Raw genomic sequence first — 23,081 nt, forward strand, 5'->3', positions numbered from 1 at the left:
CTGGAGGTAATTTTGAATACAATCACTTTGCGTATGGCTGAGGGTAATTTTGAATACAATCACTTTGCAGACCGGTGCGTACAGTATGTAAAAACGTACTCTGCACTACGGCTGGATCATATTCCAGACCAGGCTCCGCTTCCTCTGAGGCAAACGATACTTTCTGCTTCAGGTCAAGAACACATATTCAGTAACTTTGTGGCATCTCTGTACTGCCTTGGGCTTCTGTTGTCAGCTGTTTATACAATTCAGTTGCTCCCTTTTTCCTGATAATGTGAAAAAGGATCTGACTAAGGGTAGGCCCTCAAGACAGTTGCACAACTGGAACCCAGGCACTGGATCGATTATTGGCTCCTCTGGATAGCCTCTACTTAGGGTGCTTTCTATCTGGCGAACAAGGCTAGAAAACAACAACCTGTCTTTCTGACTGGGCTCACCAACCTGTCTTTGCACCATGCTGGTAAGACAATTTCCCTCTGAACTAACCACTGTACATCACTAGAGTTCATCCTGTTAGGAGCTGACCTTTGTATTGAACTACAAGTTAATGTAATTTCCCTGTTTTTTCCCTCCGTTTCATCAGCCATAGCAGTTGTAACCACCAGCTCATTTAACTTGTTTCTAACCTGCAGAAGTTCAGACATGCCACTGTCCTCTATATTTCTCAGCTCCTCTCTTCCCAGATGGTTACTTATTACTGATACGAGAGAAAGATGTGTTTTCGTAGCCATGTCCTCTCCTGGGAGCTTCCACCAGCTGGTCTTTAGGTAATTCACACACTCTCTCACTAATTTCCTCTTGGAGATTCCCAAGCACATCCATTTTCTTTTCCCCTTGGCAGTGGTGCGAGTTATTGTGGTGGCTGTAAGATTACCTGCTGCTGACTGTGACTCAGGTGCGTGCACTGCTTCACCAGCTCTCAGCCTCACCTCAATCAACTGCCTCACTCTACTACTGCTCAAGGCAATTAAGAAAAGGCCGAGTGAGGCTTGGCTGAACTCAATCTGGCAAGCAGATGGTCCACCTCCACACCCATCCCAGCAGTGCCTCCAAAATGTTGTAGTTTCCCTAAAAGGGAGATGACGAATGAAACTTAGACTTTGTACTGTTTACTCCCCAGTAACTTTATGGTGGATGAGGGATTCAGCGTATATTCCATCCTCCCACCCCCCAGGCATTCTGGCAGGCGAGCAATCAATCGCATGCTGAAGATTGAATGCAAGACTCTACATCAATGGCAAATTCAGTGCTCAATATTACAAAAGGAAACCTTGCACACAGATTCTCAGAATTTTCAACTTAACACATTTGCATGTTTTAAAGTAATATTCATTTTTTTCAGCATGAAATATTAACATCAAATAAATATTAACTCTTAAAATTATTTGAACAAAAATAACTAAATTGATCATATTTCAACCTTGTCACACTAGCATAGGAAATAGGCCAAATGGACAGCTGCAATGTAACAAGTAAGGAGTTGTGAAGGTAGACAAACAGCCTGATCAACACCTCCTTTACTTTATTATTTTATGTCAGTCACCTTATGTACAGCCTAACATCACTTTATGGACATACAATCAAGTATATAACTATGTGATGTATTTATATTTATTATGTTTTTTATTATTATATTCTCTATCTTACTGTGTTTTTTGAGCTGCAACAGATCCAGAGTAACAATTACTTTGTTCTCCTTTATACTCACATACAGGAAATGACATTAAACAATTCTGAATCTTGAAATTATTTTGTCAAACAGCCACTGCACTGGTGTGAATTCCTTTACTCTGTGTGATAGTAGTCATACTTTATTGATCCCAAGGGAAATTGATTACACTTGAGCACAATATAGCTATCCTGGGAACCTACTTGCGAAGGATTTAATTGTCTTCAGACGTTCCTCATTTACGTAGGAAAACAAGGGATAGCGGGCACAGTCCCTCGCTCTGTTGCTGCCAGCAGCGACATAATAGGCCTTACCCTGGGGAGAGAGGTTGAGTTCACTGTCAGAGCAATATTAGTGTGAACCAGATCTCCCCAACATAGACCTGTGCAAGCCCAGCACAGTCCAAAGCTTACTTCACACACACCATCACCTCCAAACACAGCCCTATGCAAACCCAGCACAGTCCAAGACTCATCACACACCCACCTACCAGCTCAAACACAGCCCTGTGCAAGCCCAGCACAGTCCAAGACTTCAGTACACACATACACACCGTGAAGCAAGCTCAGCAGTGACTTTCTAAACAAATTGGATGTATGTTTGAAGGTGAGAAGTTTATAGCAGCACAGGAAGAAGAGGGGAGTCAGACCACAACCACAACTTCGTTTAAAAGAGCTTACAAACGAGGAATTGTTGACTTCAAGAGAACACACAATCTTCATTGAAGGGTCAACAGTGGAAAAGGGTGAGCAGTTTCAAATTCCTTTTTGAAGTTTGAGGGGATTTGGTATGTCACCAAAGACTCCGGCAAATTTACACAGATGCACCGTGCAGAGCATTCTAACGGGTTGCATCACTGTCTGCTATGGAGGCTCCAACGTGCATGATGGAAAGAGGCTGCTGAGGGTTGTAGACTTAGCCAGTTCCATCATGGGCACAACCCTCCCACCATCGAGGCTGTCTGAGAGAGGTGATACCGTCATTAAGGAGCATCACCATCTGGAACAAGCCCTCTTCTCGTTGGAGGCAGTACAAGATACTGAAGATCCACACTCACTGATTTGGTAACAGCTTCTTCTCCTCCCCATCAGATTTCTGAATGGTCCAGGAACACTACCTCATCATTCCTTCTCTTTGACTATTTAGTGATTTTTGTAATTATACCAACTTTATTTCTTTGCACTGAGCTGCTGCTATAAAACAACAAATTTCAAACTATTCTGAATAGTGAGTGGATGCACAATGATTGATGTCTTGTGTGTGCACCATACCAGATCCATCTATCCCCTGGGACCCAGCAGTGTCTAATTCAGACCTTCCTCAAGATTATCCTCAATCATCAGTGGCTGACTGTGTCATCAGCTTACTGAAGCTACGTCCAATGGGAATTTTACACCCAACGACACAGGCAGGTGGGAAGTGTAATGCTCTATAATCACTCAGAGACATCTTGTGCGCAGGTATCTGATACCAAGCCATCGCAGTGCTGCAGTACACACACACATCCCACTGCCTCCAACCCAGCACTGGATAAGTCTAACACAGTGCAACATTATACACACACACACACACAGACTGCCTCCAACACAGGCCTATGCAAACCACAGTCCTACACTACACACATACCCACTATCTCCAACAATAGCCCTGGATAACCCCAACATGGTCCAACTCTATACACACACAAATATACCCCAAACTACATTCACAGGCCTGTACAAACTACAGTCCTACACTTCACCACACACACAAATACATGCACACACAGACACACAAAACTCCCTCCACCCATGACAAATTTAGACCATATTACCCACCTCATAACTCTCACCTTCCATACAGAATCACTAGTCTTGATCCACCCCAGAATTTCCCTTACACATAATCACCCGCTTTAACCCCAATGCAACACCCTCCATGTACACCATGCACAGCACTGACCACACCCTACACAGCTGCTCCACAGAAACAGCAGACGTACAGAGTGTGGTCCAGACACTGCAAGGTCCGTTAGCCCCGTTCGCCCCTGCATTCATCAAGCAGCACACCCACAGTTCTGTTTCTGAGTTTCAGCACGCATGTTTTGCTGCACCTGCAGACGTTAAAAACTCACCGACCTGCACGTATATCTGGTAGTCCACCTCGGGCAGCAGACGATTCTCGTCAGCTTTCCAAAGCTCGTTCAGTATCTTAGAAAGCTCTTCATTCATTACCAAGCTGGAAGGGAGGAAGAAGCAAACGATGAAGTGAATTGAGAGGATTCTTTCCGTCTGCTCACACGCGCGCGCGCACTCACATGCACACTCACGCACACGCGCGCACACACGCACACACACTCACACACACACGAGTGTGGAAGGCGTGCAACAGTTTATACACAGCCCAGACCAGTGAAAAGTGCAGGCGGAGCAGAAATAAGAGGGCGGAACTGTGGGTAATATAGTTTCAGCAGGAAACAAGCAGCAGAGAGAAATTTATATTTAAACAGTCAGAACATCCGGGTTGTAGATCCACTTCCCTCACTTCCTGCCAACCAACCTTACGGCTTAAACATAATTATATCTTGGTAAACAGCAGAAAAAGCCCTTAGTGTTTCTGGAATCACTGAACAGAAACAGCGCACTGGACAGACACTCGAATCTTCACAACTGCCCTGGCAATGCAGTTGGTCCCATCTCTTCCCCACAGCACAGAGATTGCTTTCAAGGACCTATCCATCACCTAAAGGACAATCTTTGTGTGGGATAAACAACAGAAATATCTGCTCCTCTGGGTGGGAGTAAAGTACCCCTCAATACCTCTGGAAAAGCAGCAGGGGAAATCTCAGGGCCAGTATGACTAACTGTCACTTGAGTGTTGGTTTTGGGTGTGGCCATGCCTACACTGAATGCTGGATATCCCACATTACAATGGTTATTACTGGCTTTGAAGCACTTTGTGATGGTGAGAGGTGATATCAAAGTTCAAAGTAAATTTATTATCAAAGTACATGTACTTCACCATATACAACCCTGAGATTCATTTTCTTGCAGGCAATCACGGTAAATACAGGAGTTTGTATGTTCGCCCCATGACTGTGTTGGTTTCCTCCAGGTGCTCCAGTTTCCTCCCACAGTCCAAAGATGTACCAGTTGGTAGGTTAACTGGCCATTGTAAATTGTCCCATGATTAGGCTCGGGTTATATTGGGGCATTGTTGGGTAATATGGCTCGAAGGGCCTGATCTGTGCTGAATCTTGATAAATAACTAAACAGATAGTTAATAATAAATAAGCAAGCAATAATTATTGAGAACTTGAGATGAGAGTCCTTGAAGGTGAGCCCGTAGATTGTGGGAACAGTTCAGTGAAGTTAAACCCTCTGGTTGGGGTAAACCGTTCCTGAACCTGGTGATGTGGGTCCCGAGGCCCCTGTACCCCTCTCCTGATGGTTGAGGGTAATAACTGTTCCTGAAACTTGGTGATGTGGGTCCCGAGGCCCCTGTACCCCTCTCCTGATGGCAGCAGTGAGAAATGCACGTCGCTACATTGAATAAGATTTGAGAGACGAAACAGAGTGAGATGAGAGGGCAGGGACAGGTGGGAAGAGTGTACACATCACATTGATTACCACTGAGAATTTACCCACACAGAACATTTATTATAAAAGTACGTATCCTGAGATTCACCTTCCTGCACAGTTACAAAACAAGGAAACATCATGGAACCCACTCAAAAAAATATCAAACACCCAATGCATAAAAAAAAAGAACGAATCATGCAAACTACAAAAAAATGAGCAAATAGCACACAGAATATTAATCATTAAGCTACAGAGTCCTTGAGAATGTCTAGGAATGCTCAGGGTAGTTCAGTTCAGTTTAGCGCTGTGTTGTTCATTGATGTATTGAGAAGTAGTTGTTCGTGAACTGTCTGCAGGACACTGCCAGTAGTCATGTTGGTTGTGGGTACCATCTTTTCTCCCCCACATTGGAACAAACTACAAAGCTTCACACAAAGGCTGACTATGAACCAGTTTGCAAAAGATGCCAAACTGGGCAAATACGAAAAAAGCAAATAATAATGAATTTTTAAGTATAAATAGCGCCAAGACGATGAGTTGCAGAGTCCTCGAAAGTGAGTCCATAGGTTGTGGAACCAGTTCATTGTTGAGGTGAGTGGCATTACCCACGCTGGTTCGAGAGCATGACGCTTGAAGGGTAATAACTGTTTCTGAACCTGGTGATGTGCGTCCTGAGGCTCTTGTTGGCAGCAGTGAGGAGACAGCATGACCTGGGTGGTGGAGGGGGCTCCCTGATGATGAATGCTGCTTTCTTGTGACAGCATTCCTCATTGATAGGCTCCATGGTGGGGAGGAATTTTCCCCTGATGGACCCACAGTACTATCCATGGATTTCAGCGTTACTCAAGGAAGCCAATCAGCCCCTCCTTTGTCCTAGCCCTTGAAGGGGCTCTCCAATTGGATCCGTGTTTAATATAAACTACTTTCCAATTTCTTTACACAAGAACAGTATATTGAGTTTGTACTGACCATAGGGCCTAATTAAACCAATCCTATCTGCTCCCACATGCTTGCTACCCCCCCCTTTCACGTCTGTCTAAATGTCTATATCTTCCAAACAACTGTTTCCCTGTTCTAAAACTAGTCTTGTAAACTTTCCTCTTTTCAACTTACCCTCTCACACACTCTGAGTCTCCCTTATCGATAGTCTCTCAATGTCCTTCAACCCATGGGACCCTGTTCTCTGTATTCCCCCACTCTCACTAGTCACTCTGAATTATACAGCGCTCTTCCCCAAGCCCCATCCCTGTATTCACTCTAAACTATACAGCACCTTTTTTTTTCAGCCCTATTTTCCAGCTGGTCCAGATCCTTCATCGCGACCCACTACACCCACAATCTGATTATTTTCCGTTTGCCCTTGCCCACTCCTCTAGGACCTCCACACTAGTTTGTTCTCCAACTTTTCTCGATATTACCTGCCCTAGAGCAGTTGATGTATACTGATGCAGCTCAAAGAATTCGAAAAAAAAATGCACACAGGCCAATGGAAAAATATATTTGCTCTTAGTCTAAAAGGCAACCAATATTGACATATTCCACCAGCATCAGTCCAGCCTGCAATCTCATCATAACCAGAGGAACAGGTCACACTTGGACTACTGGCCTGAGGTCTGGTCACCTGCTATAGGAAGACTCATTGAACTAGAGAGTGCCAAGAAGATTTACAAGATGTTACCATGACTGGAAGGTTTGAGTTATCAGTTTGGTTTGCTGGTTCATTGATGAGACCGACAGCAGAGAAGCTGTCGGCCCAGGCCCTCATTCTGCAGGGTTGCCCATTGTAGTCGCCCAGGGGAGGAGATGCTGCAGACGGTGTAGTGCAGCAAGCATCCAGGCTGGAGTGGGGGGGCTGACCCCTCCCATTGGTGTCACCTTCCGGTGTTCACTCAGTGAAAGCTGTGCTGTGTTTGTCTGCGGCTGCATGGCCAGACTGCTAGGGGCTTTTCACCATCAATCTACATGACATGACACTCAGGGCCTTGGCCTACAGTATTGTTTGTGAGCATGTTTACTACTATTCTCAGTATATGTGTCTCGTGCTGCGTAACCGTAGGCACTGTGTTTTCCACCTTGGCCCCAGAGGAACACTGTTTCGCTTTACTGTATTCATGGGTGTTCATAAATGGTTGAATGACAATTAAATTTGAACTTAACCCCCTCTACTCACTTTACATTTATGACTGTGAGGCAGAAACATTAGGGGCATTCAAGGGATATTTAGATAGGCAAATTGATGATAGAAAAATGGAGGATGATGTATGAGAAAAGGGTTAGATTGATCTTAGAGTAGGTTAAAGGGTTTGCATGAAAACTTGGGCATGTACCGTGCAGTACTGTCGGTCTACATTCTATAAGGACCAAGTTAAGACACTCGTTTAACAGTATTCCATATTAAACCAAGACCTCATCTCACTCACTGGTCCCTAACCACCGGGCCGCAAAGCATGTGCTACCGGACCGCAAGGAAACGATATGATTTGGCGATATGAGTCAGCTGCATCTTTCCTCATTCCCTGTCACATCCACTGTTGAACTTGAATGCACGTGAGGTCATTACGCACGAGGTCGTCAGTGACCCAAGTCGCAAATGAACCAAGACGTGCAAAGGAATGGGTCCGTGACCCATTTATGAATGTCCCTGGTGAATCATTCATGTCAGCGCGGGAAGAAGATCAACTTCTCAAGCTTGCAAATGACGGTGGGCTGAAAAGTATGTTTGACATAACATCTCTGCCGGCAGTCTGGATCAAAGTCAAGGCTAAATATCCTCAGATAGCCATGAAAGCACTGAAAACGTTGCTTCCATTTCCAACATATCTCTGCAAAGCGGGGTTTTCTGCAATGAATGCAATGAAAACTAAATTGCGGAATAGACTGGACATAAGGAACCTCCTTCGAGTATCGCTGTCTCCCATCACCCCTCGATGGGACCGTGTTGTTGTAGGGAAACAAGCCCAGGGCTCCCACTGATTCAGCGATATTGGTGTGTTGCAATGATTATACATGTTCATACGAGGAAAATGTGCGCTGTGTGTTTAATATCCAAACGTTACTTAAAATGTTATGATGCTATTGACTTATAAGTGACGTATCACTATATTCATAAGAGGAAAATATGCACTGTGTTTAATATTAAATTCGTTAGATATATTATTAAGTTCATTAGATAATCCCTTTTAGAAATGAAATTGAGTGTATTAGCCACTTATAAGTGACTTATAGTTGACTTATCACCTATATTCCAGTCATGATTAACACCCCCAACTAGGGTTGCCAACTGTCCCGTATTAACCGTGACATCCCGTATATTGGGCTCAATTGGTTTGTCCCATATGGGACCGCCCTTGTCCTGTATTTCCCCCGCTAAGGTAGAGCGTTCCTATGAAACCTTTCGTGCCGAAATGGCATAAAGCAAAGAAGCAATTACCATTAATTCATATGGGAAAAATTTTTGAGCGTTCCCAGACCCAAAAAATAACCTACCAAATAACACATAAAACCTAAAATAACACTAACATATAGTAAAAACAGGAATGATATGATAAATACACAGCCTATATAAAGTAGAAATAATGTATGTACAATGTAGTTTCACTGAAGAATCGCCAAGACCCATTTGTAGAAAAAAATCGGCACGTACACGCATGCGCACACAGGGGCCCGTGCAAAGCTTCATAGTCATGGTAGTCTTTCTCGGGGTAAACACAGTGAGAAAGTTGGCAACCCTACACCCCGCCCCCCCCAACCCGGTCGGCCAGTCTGCAAGAATATTGTCAATATTAAACCGGTCCGCGGTGCAAAAAAGGTTGGGGACCCCTGATCTAACTTAACCAGACCCAACATCTGACCACTGGGGTTTACAGAAGAACACAGGATAATGTAAGTTATGCAAAATGTCTGTTTACTTGCTTTGTTCCCTTATGAACTCTTTTTGTACCATGTACCTGTGATGCTACGACAAGCATGTTTTTCACTGCACCTGTGTCATAGTCGCAGAGTCACAGACTACCGGAGTACAGAAACAGGCTCTTCGGACCATCGAGTGCTTGCCAGTCTGTTTTCCTGCCTAGTCTAGCACCCGGACCACAGCCCTCTGTACCCCTCCCATTCGTGTACCTAGCTCGCCCCAAACTCACACCACCCTCTGAGTGAAAATGTTCCCCAGAAATATTTCACATTTCACTCTAAACCTATCACCTCTAGGTCCAGTCTCACCTGACCTGTTGGGGTGGGGGAGCCTCCATGCATTTACTCGATCTAATCCCCTTGCAATTTTGATGGCCAGGTGTTGAAGGGTAGAAAGGAAGAGATGTGAGTACAGTTACAAGGGAGAAGGTACTCAAAAATCTGAAAGACCTGAAGTTCACCAGACCAGATGAACTGCACCCTAGGGTTCTGAAAGAGGTAGCAGTAGAGATTGCGGAGGCATTAGTAATGATCTTTCAAAAATCATTAGACTTTGGCATGGTTCCAGAGGACGGGAAAACTGCAATTGTCACTCCACTCTTTAAGAAAGGAGGGAAGCAGCAGAAAGAAAATTATAGACCAGTTAGCCTGACTTCATTTGTTGGGATGATATTGGAGTCAATTGCCAAGGATAAGGTTATGGCGTACTTGCTGACACGGGACAAGATAGGATAAAATCAACACAGTTTCCTTCAAGGAAAATATTGCCTGATGAACCTATTGGAATTCTTTGAGATTACAAGTAGGATAGATAAAGTGGATGTTTTATATTTGAGGTTCCAGAAGGCCTTTGACAAGATGCCACACAAGGCTGCTTACCAAGGTAAGAGCCCATGGTATTACAGGAAAGTTACTGGCATGGCTAGAGCATTGGCTGATTGGTAGGAGGCAGCAAGTGGGAATAAAAGGATCCTTTTCTGGTTGGCTGCCAGTGACGAGTGGTGTTCCACAGGGGTCGGTGTTAGGACCACTTCTTTTAATGCTGTGCATAAATGATTTAGATGATGGAATAGATGGCTTTGTTGCCAAGTTTGCAGATGATACTAAGATTGGCGGATAGGCAGGTAGTGTTAAGGAATGAGGAAGGTTGGAAAAGGACTTATTAGGAGAATGGGCAAGAAAGTGGCAAATGAAATACAATGTTAGAAAATGCATGGTCATGTACTGTGGTAGAATGCCCTAAAGGTCAACATGCAGATAGTCGGTGGTAAGGAACGCAAATGCCATGTTAGCATTCATTTCAAGAGATCTAGGATACAAGAGCAGGGATGTGATGCTGAGGCTTTATAAGGCACTGGTAAGGCCTCACCATGAGTATTGTGAACTGTTTTGAGCTCCACATCTAAGAAAAGATGTGCTGGCATTGGAGAGGGTCCAGAGAAGGTTCACAGGGAGGATTCCAGGAATGAAAGGGATATCATACGAAGAACATTTGATGCCTCTGGGCCTTTACTTGCTGCAATTGAGAAGGATGAGGAGGATCTCATTGAAACCTTTTGAATGTTGAAAGGCCTAGACAGAGTAGATGTGGAAAGAATATCTCCCATGGTGGGGGAGTCTTGGACAAGATGGCACACCCTCAGGATAGAGGGGCGTCCATTTAAAACAGATGCAGAGAAATTTCTGCAGCCAGAAGGTGGTGAATTTGTGGAATTTGTTGCCATATGCAGCTGTGGAGGCCAGGTTGTTGGGTGTATTTAATGCAGAGATTGATAGGTTCTTGATTAGCCATGTAAAGGTTACAGGGAGAAGGCCGGGGGGGGGGGGGGGGGGGAGTTGGACTGAGGGGAAAAATAGTATCAGCCACGATTGAATGGCGAAGCAGACTCGATAGGCCAAATGGCCGAATTCTGCTCCCATGTCTTACTGTCTAATTAGATTAGATTAGATTCAATTTTATTGTCATTGTGCCGAGTACAGATACAAAACCAATGAAATGCATTTAGTATCTGACTAGAAATGCAAAAAAGTGTTATTTACAAAATAACTGCGAATAAAAAAAAAGTGCTACAGCACACAAATATAAAAGTACTGAGTCAGTACAATACGGATGCAATACTGCTTAGCACTGTGATGTGAGGTTCAGCAGGGTCACAGCCTCAGGGAAGAAGCTCTTCCTGTGCCTGCTGGTGCGGGAGCAGAGGCTCCTGTAGCGCCTACCGGATGGGAGGAGAGTAAAAAGTCCATGGTTAGGGTGGGATGCATCCCTAATAAGAGAGCTCCCTCTAATGTGCTATGTTGAGGGCTTGTTGTGAACATGTGGCCATTGCATTTCCTTGAATTATACACACAGGTAGTTCTGCTATAACATGCAGCTCCATAAACACATATGGGCTATAAAACTATTGATGAATTAGTGAACATTATTTGTAGTATGGAGAGAAAATGTGAATAGGCTCTTTCCACTTAGATTACGAGAGCTAAATACGAGAGGACATGGCTTTAGGGTGAAAGGGGAAAGCTTTGTGGGAACATTAGGGGGAACTTTTTCACTCAGACAGTAGTGGGAGTGTGGAACGAGCTGCCATCTAATGTGGTAAATGTGGGCTCACTCTTAAGTTTTAAGGATAAGTTGGATAGATACATGGATGGGAGAGGTCTGGAGGGTTATGGACTGGATGCAGGTCAATGGGACTAGCAGAATAAAATTTCGGCACAGACTAGAAAGGCCGAATGGCCTGTTTTCTGTGCTGTAGTGTTCTACGGAGGCCGAAGTCGTTATATTGTGATTTCAACCAGGAAACAGAGAACCACTGAAGAGGTACTTTGGAAACTGACTAAACACTCTGGGAAAACGGCATGCTTCCTAGCAGAAATCAGACACCACTCTCCTTGAAGGACACAGGCTGCCACGTTTATCGCGAGAGGCTGCCAACAATGGACAGCTTTACTGACGCTGTGCTATGATAATTTCAAACCATGTAGCATACAGACTCTGGTACTTTTAGTTGCAGTAACAAAATAAACTTAAAAGCTATTTAAAAAATAACAGGTTCGTTTTTGAAAATCCTGCTGCATAAATAACTTTGTTACTGAGAGTCTGAAACCCCCTTTCTCCAATGACACATTGCTTTTATAAAGTACTTATAAGTCAGGACAGACCAGAGAATTTGTCTAGTGAGGCTTTATGGGTAGAACTGAGGAATAAGTATGATCACATTAACTGGATTATATTACTGACCATGCAACAGTCTGTGGTATTTAGAGAAGTATATTTGTAGAGAGATCGCAGACTTCTGCAAGAAACATAAGGTTGTGTAAATAAGTGATTTTAACTTTCCATGTATTGACTGGGACTTGTATACTGTAAAAGGACGAGATGAGACAGAATTTGTCAAACATGTTCAGGAATATTTCCCTAATCAGTATACAGAAGTCCTAACGAGAGAGTGTGAGATATTTGATCTGCCATTAGGGAATGAGACAGACTGTTGACAAAAGTTCATGCAGGGGAACATTCTGTATCTCGTTTTCACAATGCCATGAGTTTCAAGGTAATTATGAAAAAAGATAAATCTGATAAAGATTCTAAGTTAGAGAAAAGCCAATTTTGATGGCATTGGAAAAGATCTGGCAAGTATGGATTGGGACAGACTGTTTCCTGACAAAGTTGTACTTAAGTAAGTGGGAGGCCTTCAGAACTGAAATTTTGAGTTTGAATATTCCTATCAGAATAAAAGGCAAGGATGAACAGGTTTATGGAGCCTTGGTTTTCAGGAGATATTGAGGCTCTGGTTAAGGAGGTGCAGAGCAGGGTATAGGCAGATAGGAACAAATGAGGTATTTGAGGAGTACAAGGTTTAGGGAAATGAAGAGGGCTAAAGGAAGACACGAGGTTCCTCTTGCACACAAGGTGAAGGAGAATCCCAAGTGATTCTACAGATACATTAAAAGCAGAAGGATTGCAAGGGACAAAATCGGTCCTCTGGAAGGTCAGAGTGGTAATCCAGGCGTGGAGCTGAAAGAGATGTAGATCTTAAATGGATTTTTTTGGATCTGTATTGATTTGGGAAATGGGTACAGAGTCTATAAACGTGAGACAATGCAGCAGTGTGGTCATGGACCCTATACAGATTACAGATGAGCAGTTTGCTACCTTGAGGGAAATTAGGGTGGATAAATCCTCAGGGCACTTTGTACATGATTAGGGTGATAGCAGTAAGCTTCGTCTAATGGCCTGGGAGAAGAAGCTGTTTCTCATGTTGTCATAATGCTATGGTACCTTCTGCTTGATGGTAGAGGGTTAAAGAGATGGTTGGACAGATGGGAGGGATCATTGACAGTACAGAGGGCCCTGCAAACACAGCACTGCTTTTAAATATTTCTAATGGATGAAAGAGAGACCCCGATCATCCTCTCAGCAGTCCTCACAATCCTTTGTAGGGTCTTGTGGTCAGATACCTTGCAATTCCCGTACTAAATGGTGATGCAGCAGGTCAGGACACTCCTGATGGTACTCCTGTAAAAACTGGTTACAATGGGGGTGGGAGGGCCGTGCTCATCTCAGTCTCCTAAGGAAGTGGAGACACTGCTGTGTTTTCTTGACCAAAGAGGCAGTGTTGGGGGAGCAGGTGAACTGTTATGTGCACTCACAGAAACTTGGTGCTCCTAACTCTCTCCATGGAGGAGCCGCATATATGGAGTGAGGGCAGGTCGAAACCACAATCATCTCTTTGATCTTGTCCACAATGAGACTTGCACCATTCTACCAGCTGCTCTTCCTCCCCTGTGAATGCCATCCCACTGTTGTCATTATTGAGGCCAAGCAATGATGTGTCATCAACAAACTTGATGATTCCACTTCAGCTGGATCTAGCAATGCAGTCGTGCATCAGCAGCAAGCTGAGCATGCAGCACGAAGAGCACTGGTGCTCAGAGCGATGGAGCTACAGACGTTTCTGCCAATACGGACTGACCCTGGCCTGTGTGTCAAGAAATGCAGAATCCAACTACAAAAAGAGGTCTTGCGACCCAACGTGGACATTATACCCACTAGCTTCTGAGCGATGATCGTATTAAACACTGAGCTGAGTCAATAAATAGCATCTTAGCATGAGGTACCACTTTCCAGATGGGACAGGATAGTGTGGAGTTCAGAGGCTAAGATATCATCAGAGAACCAATTTGAGCGATAAGTGGACTAGGAAGGGTCCAATGTAGCAGGAAGATGGGATATAACATGATCCATATCCGGCTACTGAAAGCTCTTCATATAGAGGTCAGTGCCACTGAATGGTAATCACTGAGGCAGGTTACTGTCACCCTCTTGGGCACCGAGGTGATGGTACTAGGGTAGGTAGTGGATACAGAAGAGAGGAAACCGTGTGGACTAGGTTACAGCTGGGGCACTGTGCGTTAAATAAAACATTGAAAATGATAGGGAAACACCAGACAGGATTGTGTGAGGAATGTCAGGTAGAGGCATCAGTAGAACATGTAGTTCTGAGTTGCAGGAAGTATGGGATACAGAGAGAGATCATGATAATCAATCTAAGGGAATTGGGGGTGCAGGAATTCACATTAAAAGGGTTGCTGGGCATGGGTGAGAAAGCACAGGTCAGGATATTTTTAGTTTTCTTAATGGATACAAGGTTTTTTTTTTACATAGGATATGATGGATAAGCAGGAATAGGGTACTAGGATGGCCAAAGATGGGAGGATAAAGTGTAGGTTAGGGTATGTATGTGTGTGTGTGTGATTGGGTGAAGGGATTTAGAATGTAAGTCTGTTGCACACTCTGGAGCAGAAGGTGGCGGTAATGCACCATTACGCTGGGTGCCAACCGCCGTAAAACAAGACGGAGAGAAGAAGGGCACCGAGATGATGATGGCCACCATTATCTCCATTGGAAATATGCTTTAAGTTATAAAAGACAGATATGGAGGCTGTGAAGAGAGTGTAGAAGGAATTAGTCCAGGGATGAGGGACCACAGCTCTGCGGAAGGGCTAGACAACCTCCTTAATATCAGCAAGACAAAAGGAGATCTTATTGACTTCAGGAGAACTCCCACCACTCACACCCCTCTTTACATTGGCGGCACAGTAGTGAAAACTGCAAGCAGTTTCAAACTCCAGGGAGTGCACACCTCTCATGGTCCCAGAACACCTTCTACACAATCAGGAAAGCTCACCAATGCCTCTACTTTCTGAGGAGGCTGAAGACAGCTGGACTATACACTTCCACAGGCACACGGTGGAAGGCATCTTAACAAACCGTACCACTCCATGGTACAGAAACCGCACTGCAGCAGACAGGGAGGCCATACAAAGCATAGTCATCTTGAATCCTGAAGGAGATTTGGCTTGTCACCAAACACTCTAACCAACTTCCACAGATGCTCTGTTGAAAATATCCTGACTGGATGCATCAGGCACATGGCATGTGTGCTCTCATTGGTGGGGCAGTGGGAGTAAGGAAGTCATGCTTTAGCTATATAAAACTTTAGTCAGTTCTCATTTGGAATATTGTATGCAGTTCTGGTCACTCCATTAGAGAAAGGATGTGGAGACTGCGGAGTGGGTACAGAGAGGTTCAGAAATCACCAGCAAATACCACGAAATTTGTTGTTATGCAGCATAATAAAGTAGTGCCAACAAAGTAATGAGGTAGTATTCGTGGGTTCAATGTCCATTCAGAAATCTGATGGCAGAGGGGACGAAGCTGTTCCTGAATTGTCGAGTGTCTCTCTTCAGGCTCTTGTAATTTCCTCTTGATGGTAGCAATGAGAAGAGGGCATGTCCTGGGTGATGGGGGTCCTTAATGATGGGGGCTGCCTTTTGAAGGTGTCCTCATTGCTGGGGAGGCAGGTGCCCATGATGGAGCTAGTTTAAGTTTACAACTTTCTGCAGCTTATTTCAATCCTGTGTAGACCCCCCAACCACCATACCAGACAGTGATGTAGCCCCTCCATGGGTCATCTGTAGAAATTTGCGAGCATCTTTGGTGGCATACCATATCTCCTCAAACTCCTGATAAAGTATAGCTGCTGTTGTGCCTTCTTTGTAACTGCACCAATATATGCTGGACACAAGACCCTCAGGAAAGTTAACACCGAGTATGTGGCCTGGAGCAGAGAATATAAGCTATAAGGAGGGATCGGAGAGACACGAGTCCTTCTTCCTAGAGTGTCAGGGACTGAGGGGAGACCTGATCGAGGTTTTTAAAACTATTAGAGCCATAGATAGAATAGAATCTTTTCCCCAGGGTGGTAATGTCAAAAAGTAGAGGTTACAGGGGGAAGTTTTGTTTTCACACAAGTGACAGTGGAATGGGTTACCAGGAGTGGTAGTGGAAGTAGGCAGTTTGGTGGAATTTAATAGGCTTTTAGACAGACCCATGAATATGAAGGGAATAGAGAGATATGGATGATATGTGTAGGAGGACATTTAGCATAAATTAGTATCAGCACTGGCACAGCATTATGGGCCGAAAGCCTTTCCAATGCTGTATCTGTCTATGGTCAGTCGTCCGGTACAACAATTTCAATGCACAGGAACACAAGTTGTTGCAGGAAACTGCAGACTCTGCTCAATATATCAACTGCACATCCCTCCTCACCATTGGTCGTATCAACAGGAGGTGATGCCTCAATGAGGCAGCATTCATTATTAAAGACCCCCACCATCTCAGCCATGCTATCTTCTCACAGCCCCATCAAGCAGGAAGTACAGAAGCTTGAAGTCCCACATCACCAAGTTCGGGAACAGCTATTTCCCTTCAACCATTCAATTCTTGAACCAGCTGGCACAACCCTAATCACTACAGCTTAGCAACACCATGCCAATTTGCACTAAAATAGACTTTGGGTGGCAGGGTAGAGATACATCTCTACCAAAGGAGGTATAAGGGATTCCGTCCCTCTGCTAGCCTTCAGGTCACCCTTGGGCAAAATGCAGCACTTGCTGAGCCCTCGAACAGTGTCCCGGGGAGCCGTGGGAGCAGGTGGTGGATGGTCGTATGAACAGCTGATGTATATCACAAGTCGTGGTTATGCGACCACTGACACCAGGCAGACAATCTCTAACAACACACACAAAAAATGCTGGTGAATGCAGCAAGCCAGGCAGCATCTATAGGAAGAGGTACAGTCGATGTTTCGGGCCAGGACCCTTCGTCAGCACTAACTGAAAGAAGAGATACTAAGAGACTATCACCAGCATTTTTTGTGTGTTTTGCTTGAATTTCCAGCATCTGCAGAGTTCCTCGTGTCTGCGAGACAATCTCTAAAGAGTATTAATAAAGGCTGGGATGACCCGTCTTGTAAAGTCACTGCCCAGCAGCCGGCAATGACAAACCATTTCGGTAGAAAAATTTGTCAAGAACAATTACGGTCATGGGTAAGACCACGATCGGTCACGTCACACAACAGAGCACATAATAATGATAATGAGTGTACTAATTATGTTTTCTTGAAAGTCACACAAAATCTGCTTCCTTCATGTTTTTTTCCCTTTATGAATGCTCTTTACAAACTGTGTACCTGTTGATGCTGCTACGATTAAGATTTTCACTGCACCTGTGTCATAGTTGTGGCGTCATAGACTATCAGAGTAAAAAAAAAGGCCCTTCAGACCATCTAGTGCTCGCCAGTCTGTTTTCCTGCCAAGTCCCATCAACCTGCACTTGGACCACAGCCCTCCATACCCTTCCCATCTGTGTACCTAGCTCGCCCCACACTCACACCACCCTGAGTGAAAATGTTCCCCAGAAATATTTCACATTCCACTCTAAACCTATCACCTCTAGTTCCAGTCTCACCTAACCAGGGGAAGCCTGCAGACATTTACTCAATCTATACCCTTTGCAATTTTGGATACAATACCTCTATAAAAGATTTCCCCTCATTCTCCAATGGTCTACAACCTGTGCACACATGTACTGTGGAAATGACGATACACTCTCTGTAATTAGCATCTCATTGTTGCCACCACTTTTCATGAACAAAGGAACCACAAAGTTCAAACTACATTTTTATCAAATTACATATGTCACCATATGCAACCCTGAGACTAATTTTCTTGTGAGCATTCACAGTAAGTACCAACAAAATAATAATAACAATTAAGCGATAAATATTGAGCACACGTTCTTGAAACTGAGTCCATAGTTTGTGGGAAAAGTTCATTGTTGTGGTGAATGAAGCTGAATGAAGTTGCGTGAAGGGCAATGTTATGATACTCATGGGAGATTTTAACATGGAGGTAGTTTGGAAAAATCAGGTTGGTGATGGATCTCAAGAATGAATTTGTTGAATGCCTGTGAGATGGCTTTTCAGGAGCAGTTTGTTGTTGAGCCTATTAGAGGATCAGTTATACTGGATTGGGTGTTACGTAATGAATCAGAGATGATTAGGGAGCTTAAAGTAAAGGAACCCTTAGGAGCCAGTGATCACAGAATGATTGGGTTCAACTTGAAATTTGATAGGCAGAAAGTAAAGCTTGACAAAGCAGTATTTCAGTGGAGTAAGGGAAATTACTGTGGTACGAGAGAGGAGTTGGCCAAAGTAAATTGGAAGGAGATGCTGGCAGAGATGACAGCAGAGCAGCAATGGCCTGAATTTCTGGGAAAAATGAGGAAGGTGCAGGATAGATGTATTGCAAAAATAAAGAAATACTCAAATGGAAAACTAGTACAACCATGGGCTCACAGAGTTCATCACTGATCACATCAACTTCTGTGTGGACTGCAATGTTCCGACAAGAACTGTCCTTTGTTATTCAAATAACAAGCCATGGGTAACAAAGGACATTAAGGGCGTCCTGAATGCTAAAAAGGGGGCGTTTAGAGATGGAAATAGGGAGGAGCTGAGGGCAATACAGAGGGACCTGAAAGCCAGGATCAGGGAGGCTGAAGACAGGTACAGGAGGAAGCTTGAGTGGAAACTCCAGCTGAGCAACATGAGAGAGGTCTGGAGGGGGATGAGGACCATCACTGGGTTCTGGCAAACCAGCAACAGAGGAGCTGAAGGCAGTATGGACAGGGCCAACGAACTTACCTGTTCTTTAACAGATTTGACATTGTGGCCCCTGCCCATCCCCCACATGAGTCATCTGTTGTCAGCCCCCAGCCAACACATTTTCCATACAATTGACAATAAACTGGACTGGTCAAAGAACACTGATGCTGTCTACAAGGGTCAGAGCCGTTTCTATTTCCTGAGGAGACTGAGGTCCTTAAACATCTGCCGGACGATGTTGAGGATGTTCTACGAGTCTGTGGTGGCCAGTGCTATCATGTTTGCTGTTGTGTGCTGGGGCAGCAGGCTGAGGGTAGCAGACACCAACAGAATCAACAAACTCATTGGTAAGGCCAGTGATGTTGTGGGGATGGAACTGGACTCTCTGACGGTGGTGTCTGAAAAGAGGATGCTGTCCAAGTTGCATGCATTCTTGGTCAATGTCTCCCATCCACTACATAATGTACTGGGTGGGCACAGGAGTACATTCAGCCAGAGACTCATTCCACCGAGATGCAACACAGAGCGTCATAGGAAGTCATTCCTGCCTGTGGCCATCAAACTTTACAACTCCTCCCTTGGAGGGTCAGACACCCTGAGCCGATAGGCTGGTCCTGGATTTATTTCATAATTTACTGGCATAATTTACATATTACTATTTAACTATTTATGGTGCTATTACTATTTATTATTTATGGTGCAACTGTAATGAAAACCAGTTTCCCCCGGGATCAATAAAGTATGACTATGACTATGTATTGGCTGATTGGAGGCAATGAGTGGGAATAAAGGAGTCCCACTTAAAACCGATGTCCGACTAACGGTGCAATAACGGCGGAAACAGCCCGGACCGCGGTGCAAACCCGGCGTAACGGCGCAGCCAGGAGTACAGATTAGGATAAGGATGTACCAACAGCGGAGAGCCTAGATAACGGTTTAAACCCGGAAGTTGGTTAGCGGTGTAAAGCGCGACCCCCAGGCTGGGTAGCGGTGCAGCGGGAGGGGTGTGATCGGGCGGGGCGGGATACCGGTCTCCTCCCTCCTCCTCCTCCTCCTCCCTCCTCCTCACTCACTCACCCCGACGCCATTCTCAGTTCCCGCTGCGCCGCCAACCAACACCGAAATTGGCGATTCGGCGAACGGCTTCAGACACAAGGCGGAGCCACGGCACTAATCCCGCCTCCCAATGGCTGGAGTCCCGGTGACTGGAGAGTGGGCACACGACGATTGGTTAGCTGCAAACCAATAAGGATCGGAGAGGAAGGGGAGGAGACCAATTAATTTAAAGGAAGGGAAGGGGCGGGACCGGGGTGTGGTCACTTTGTGTCGGAGCGAGAGCAGCAGACGGACAATGTTGGGCCGAGTGGTGGCGGTGAGGGGCTGCGGTTGAGGGGAAGGAGGGAGGGGGAAATGGGAATGATTGAGAGGGATGGAGGGGTAGGTCGAATAGGCGCAGGGAGGAGAGGGTGGGGAGAGACAGCGGGAAGGGGGGAAAGGTGGGTTAGGGGAGGTGCGGGGGAAATAGAGGAGATAGGGATGGGGAGGGGAGATGCGGGAGAATGGAGATGCGGGGGGGATGGGGGAGAATGGAGATGGGGGAATGGGGGAGAATGGAGATGCGGGAGAATGGAGATGCGGGGGATGGGGGAGAATGGAGATGGGGGAATGGGGGAGAATGGAGATGCGGGAGATGCGGGAGAATGGAGATGCGGGGGATGGGGGAGAATGGAGATGGGGGGATGGGGGAGAATGGAGATGCGGGAGAATGGAGATGCGGGGGATGGGGGAGAATGGAGATGCGGGGGATGGGGGAGAATGGAGATGCGGGGGATGGGGGAGAATGGAGATGCGGGGGGGATGGGGGAGAATGGAGATGGGGGGAATGGGGGAGAATGGAGATGCGGGGGGATGGGGGAGAATGGGGATGGGGGAATGGGGGAGAATGGAGATGCGGGGGGAATGGGGGAGAATGGAGTTGCGGGGAATGGAGGGAGGAGATACGGGGGAATGGGGAGAATGGAGATATGGAGGGGATGGGGAGAGGGGAGATGTGGGGGAATGGGGAGAGAAGATGCAGAGGGAATGGGGGAGAGGATGGGGGGGAATGGAGATGCGGGGGGAATGGGGAGAATGGAGATGTGGGGGAATGGGGAGAAAAGATGCAGGGGGAATGGGGAGAATGGAGATGCGGGGGGAATGGGGAGAGGGGAGATGCGGGGGGAATGGGGAGAGGGGAGATGCGGGGGGAATGGGGAGAGGAGATGTGGGGGAATGGGGAGAGGAGATGTGGGGAAATGGGGAGAGGAGATGGGAAATGGAGAGGAGATGTGGGGGAATGGGGGAAGAGGAGGGTGGGGGAATGGGGGAAGAGGAGGGTAGGGGAATGGGGTGAGTTGACTGAGGGGCATAGGCAGGGGAAATGAGATGGGGCATTGGAGGGTGGGGTGAGAGAATGGAGAGTTGAGGAGTGTGCGGAGAACAGCGGAATGGAATGGTGGAGGTGTGAGGAGGAGGCGTGGAGATGAGCCATCCCCTCTCCTTGCAGTGAATTGATGGGGTAGGGTAGCGAGTGGCTGTGCAGCCTCTCTGAACTCTGGCTGGTGCTGAGCTCCGCTGGAAGCCAGCCCTTTGACTCGACCTGTCCCCGCTGACCAACATACCCAACTGTTTCCCTGCTTTTGTCCTGTGTCCGGCTGTCCAAATGCTTCTGAGACGTAGCTACCAGTCCCAATTCTTCTGGTAGCTTGTTCCACACATCCACCCACACTCTGTGGGTAAATTTACACCAAGTTTCTTTTCAATCTCTCTCCCCTCACCTTCAACCTATGCCTCTGGATTTAGATTTCCTCACCCTGGGGGAAAATACTGTAACTGTAGTTTGTCCATGCCCTGCTCCTCATAACTTTGTAAGTGTATATAATGTCAGCCCTGTACTCCGGTGTGAACCATCCCAAACCATTCATTCATTTATCACACGTACGGTGAAATGTGTTACTTGTCTTCATGACCAGTATACCCAGGGATGTGCTGGGAGCAGCTCACAAGTGTCACCATGGATTCCAGCACCACCATCACACCTGGTCCCTCAACACCACTCCCTTGGTCAGCTGTGTCTCCACTTCCTGTGGAGATTTAGGCAAGTGAGACCCCCCCACACAATCTAAACAATTTTTAAAGGAGCACCATTGAGAATGTTGTGACCAGCTGCATCACCGTCGGGTACGGGAATGATAAGACGTCTGATCACAAGTCCCTACAAAGCATCACCAGGGCTGCTGAGGGGATGAGTGGCGTCTCTTTTCCATGAATCAGGAGCACTGCGTACACAAAGGCCATAACATTCTCAGTGATCCCTTCCATCTGTCCCACAATCTCTTTGACCCCCTACCATCAGACAGGTGGTACTGTAGTGTCAGGACAAGAACTGTTAGGATGGGAAACAGCTTCTTCCCCCAGACTGTGAGACTCCCGAACTCTCTGACACCAGCCAGATCTCATGCATGAAGCGCCAATAGTGTTATACCATTTATTTTTTCACGTGTCATAAATGCACCTTATTATTTGTGGTACTATTACTACGTGTTGTGTGTGTGTGTGTGTGTGTTATATGTACTGTGTTGTGCATATTGGTCCAGTGGAACGTTGTTTCATTTGGTGGTATACAAGTGTATGGTTACATGTCCCTTTGGGCTTGAGCACAGGCCCAGAGTTATAACACCATAAGATACAGGAGCAGAATTTGGCTCATCGAGTCTGCTCTGCCATTTCATCTCAGCTTATCCAATCTTCCTTTCAGCCCTAATCTCCTGTCTTCTCCCCATATCCCTTCATGCCCTGACCAATCAAGAATCTGTCAACCTCTGCCTTAAATATACATAAAAACTGGTCCTCCACAGCCACCTGTGGCAAAGAACTCCAGATATTCAC

General features: G+C 45.8%; 2 protein-coding genes across 3 annotated transcripts in view; one reads left to right on the top strand and one right to left on the bottom strand.

The window, feature by feature from the left end:
* Window positions 1-20,319, bottom strand: part of endouc (endonuclease, polyU-specific C) — a 46,914-nt gene extending 26,595 nt beyond the window's left edge. Inside the window, exons 1-3 of one of the 2 annotated variants that reach the window (XM_072267354.1) lie at window positions 20,232-20,319; window positions 3,787-3,886; window positions 1,873-1,984 (exon numbers count right to left, since the gene is read on the bottom strand). In XM_072267354.1, the coding sequence (XP_072123455.1) occupies window positions 1,873-1,984; window positions 3,787-3,886; window positions 20,232-20,242 (223 nt within the window). In that variant the 5' untranslated portion in view covers window positions 20,243-20,319. Of the gene's footprint in view, window positions 1-1,872; window positions 1,985-3,786; window positions 3,887-4,009; window positions 4,030-20,231 lie in introns of those variants that run through there. The other variant, XM_072267355.1, reaches the window with a different exon arrangement.
* Window positions 20,320-20,452: 133 nt separating this feature from the next.
* Window positions 20,453-23,081, top strand: part of LOC140202477 (NADH-cytochrome b5 reductase 3-like) — a 30,169-nt gene continuing 27,540 nt past the window's right edge. Inside the window, exon 1 of the mRNA XM_072267361.1 lies at window positions 20,453-20,526. Coding sequence (XP_072123462.1) covers window positions 20,506-20,526 — 21 coding nt within the window. The 5' untranslated portion in view covers window positions 20,453-20,505. The remainder of the gene's footprint in view (window positions 20,527-23,081) is intronic.

The sequence above is a fragment of the Mobula birostris genome, chromosome 9, assembly GCF_030028105.1.
Source record: "Mobula birostris isolate sMobBir1 chromosome 9, sMobBir1.hap1, whole genome shotgun sequence".
Lineage (NCBI taxonomy): Eukaryota > Metazoa > Chordata > Chondrichthyes > Myliobatiformes > Myliobatidae > Mobula > Mobula birostris.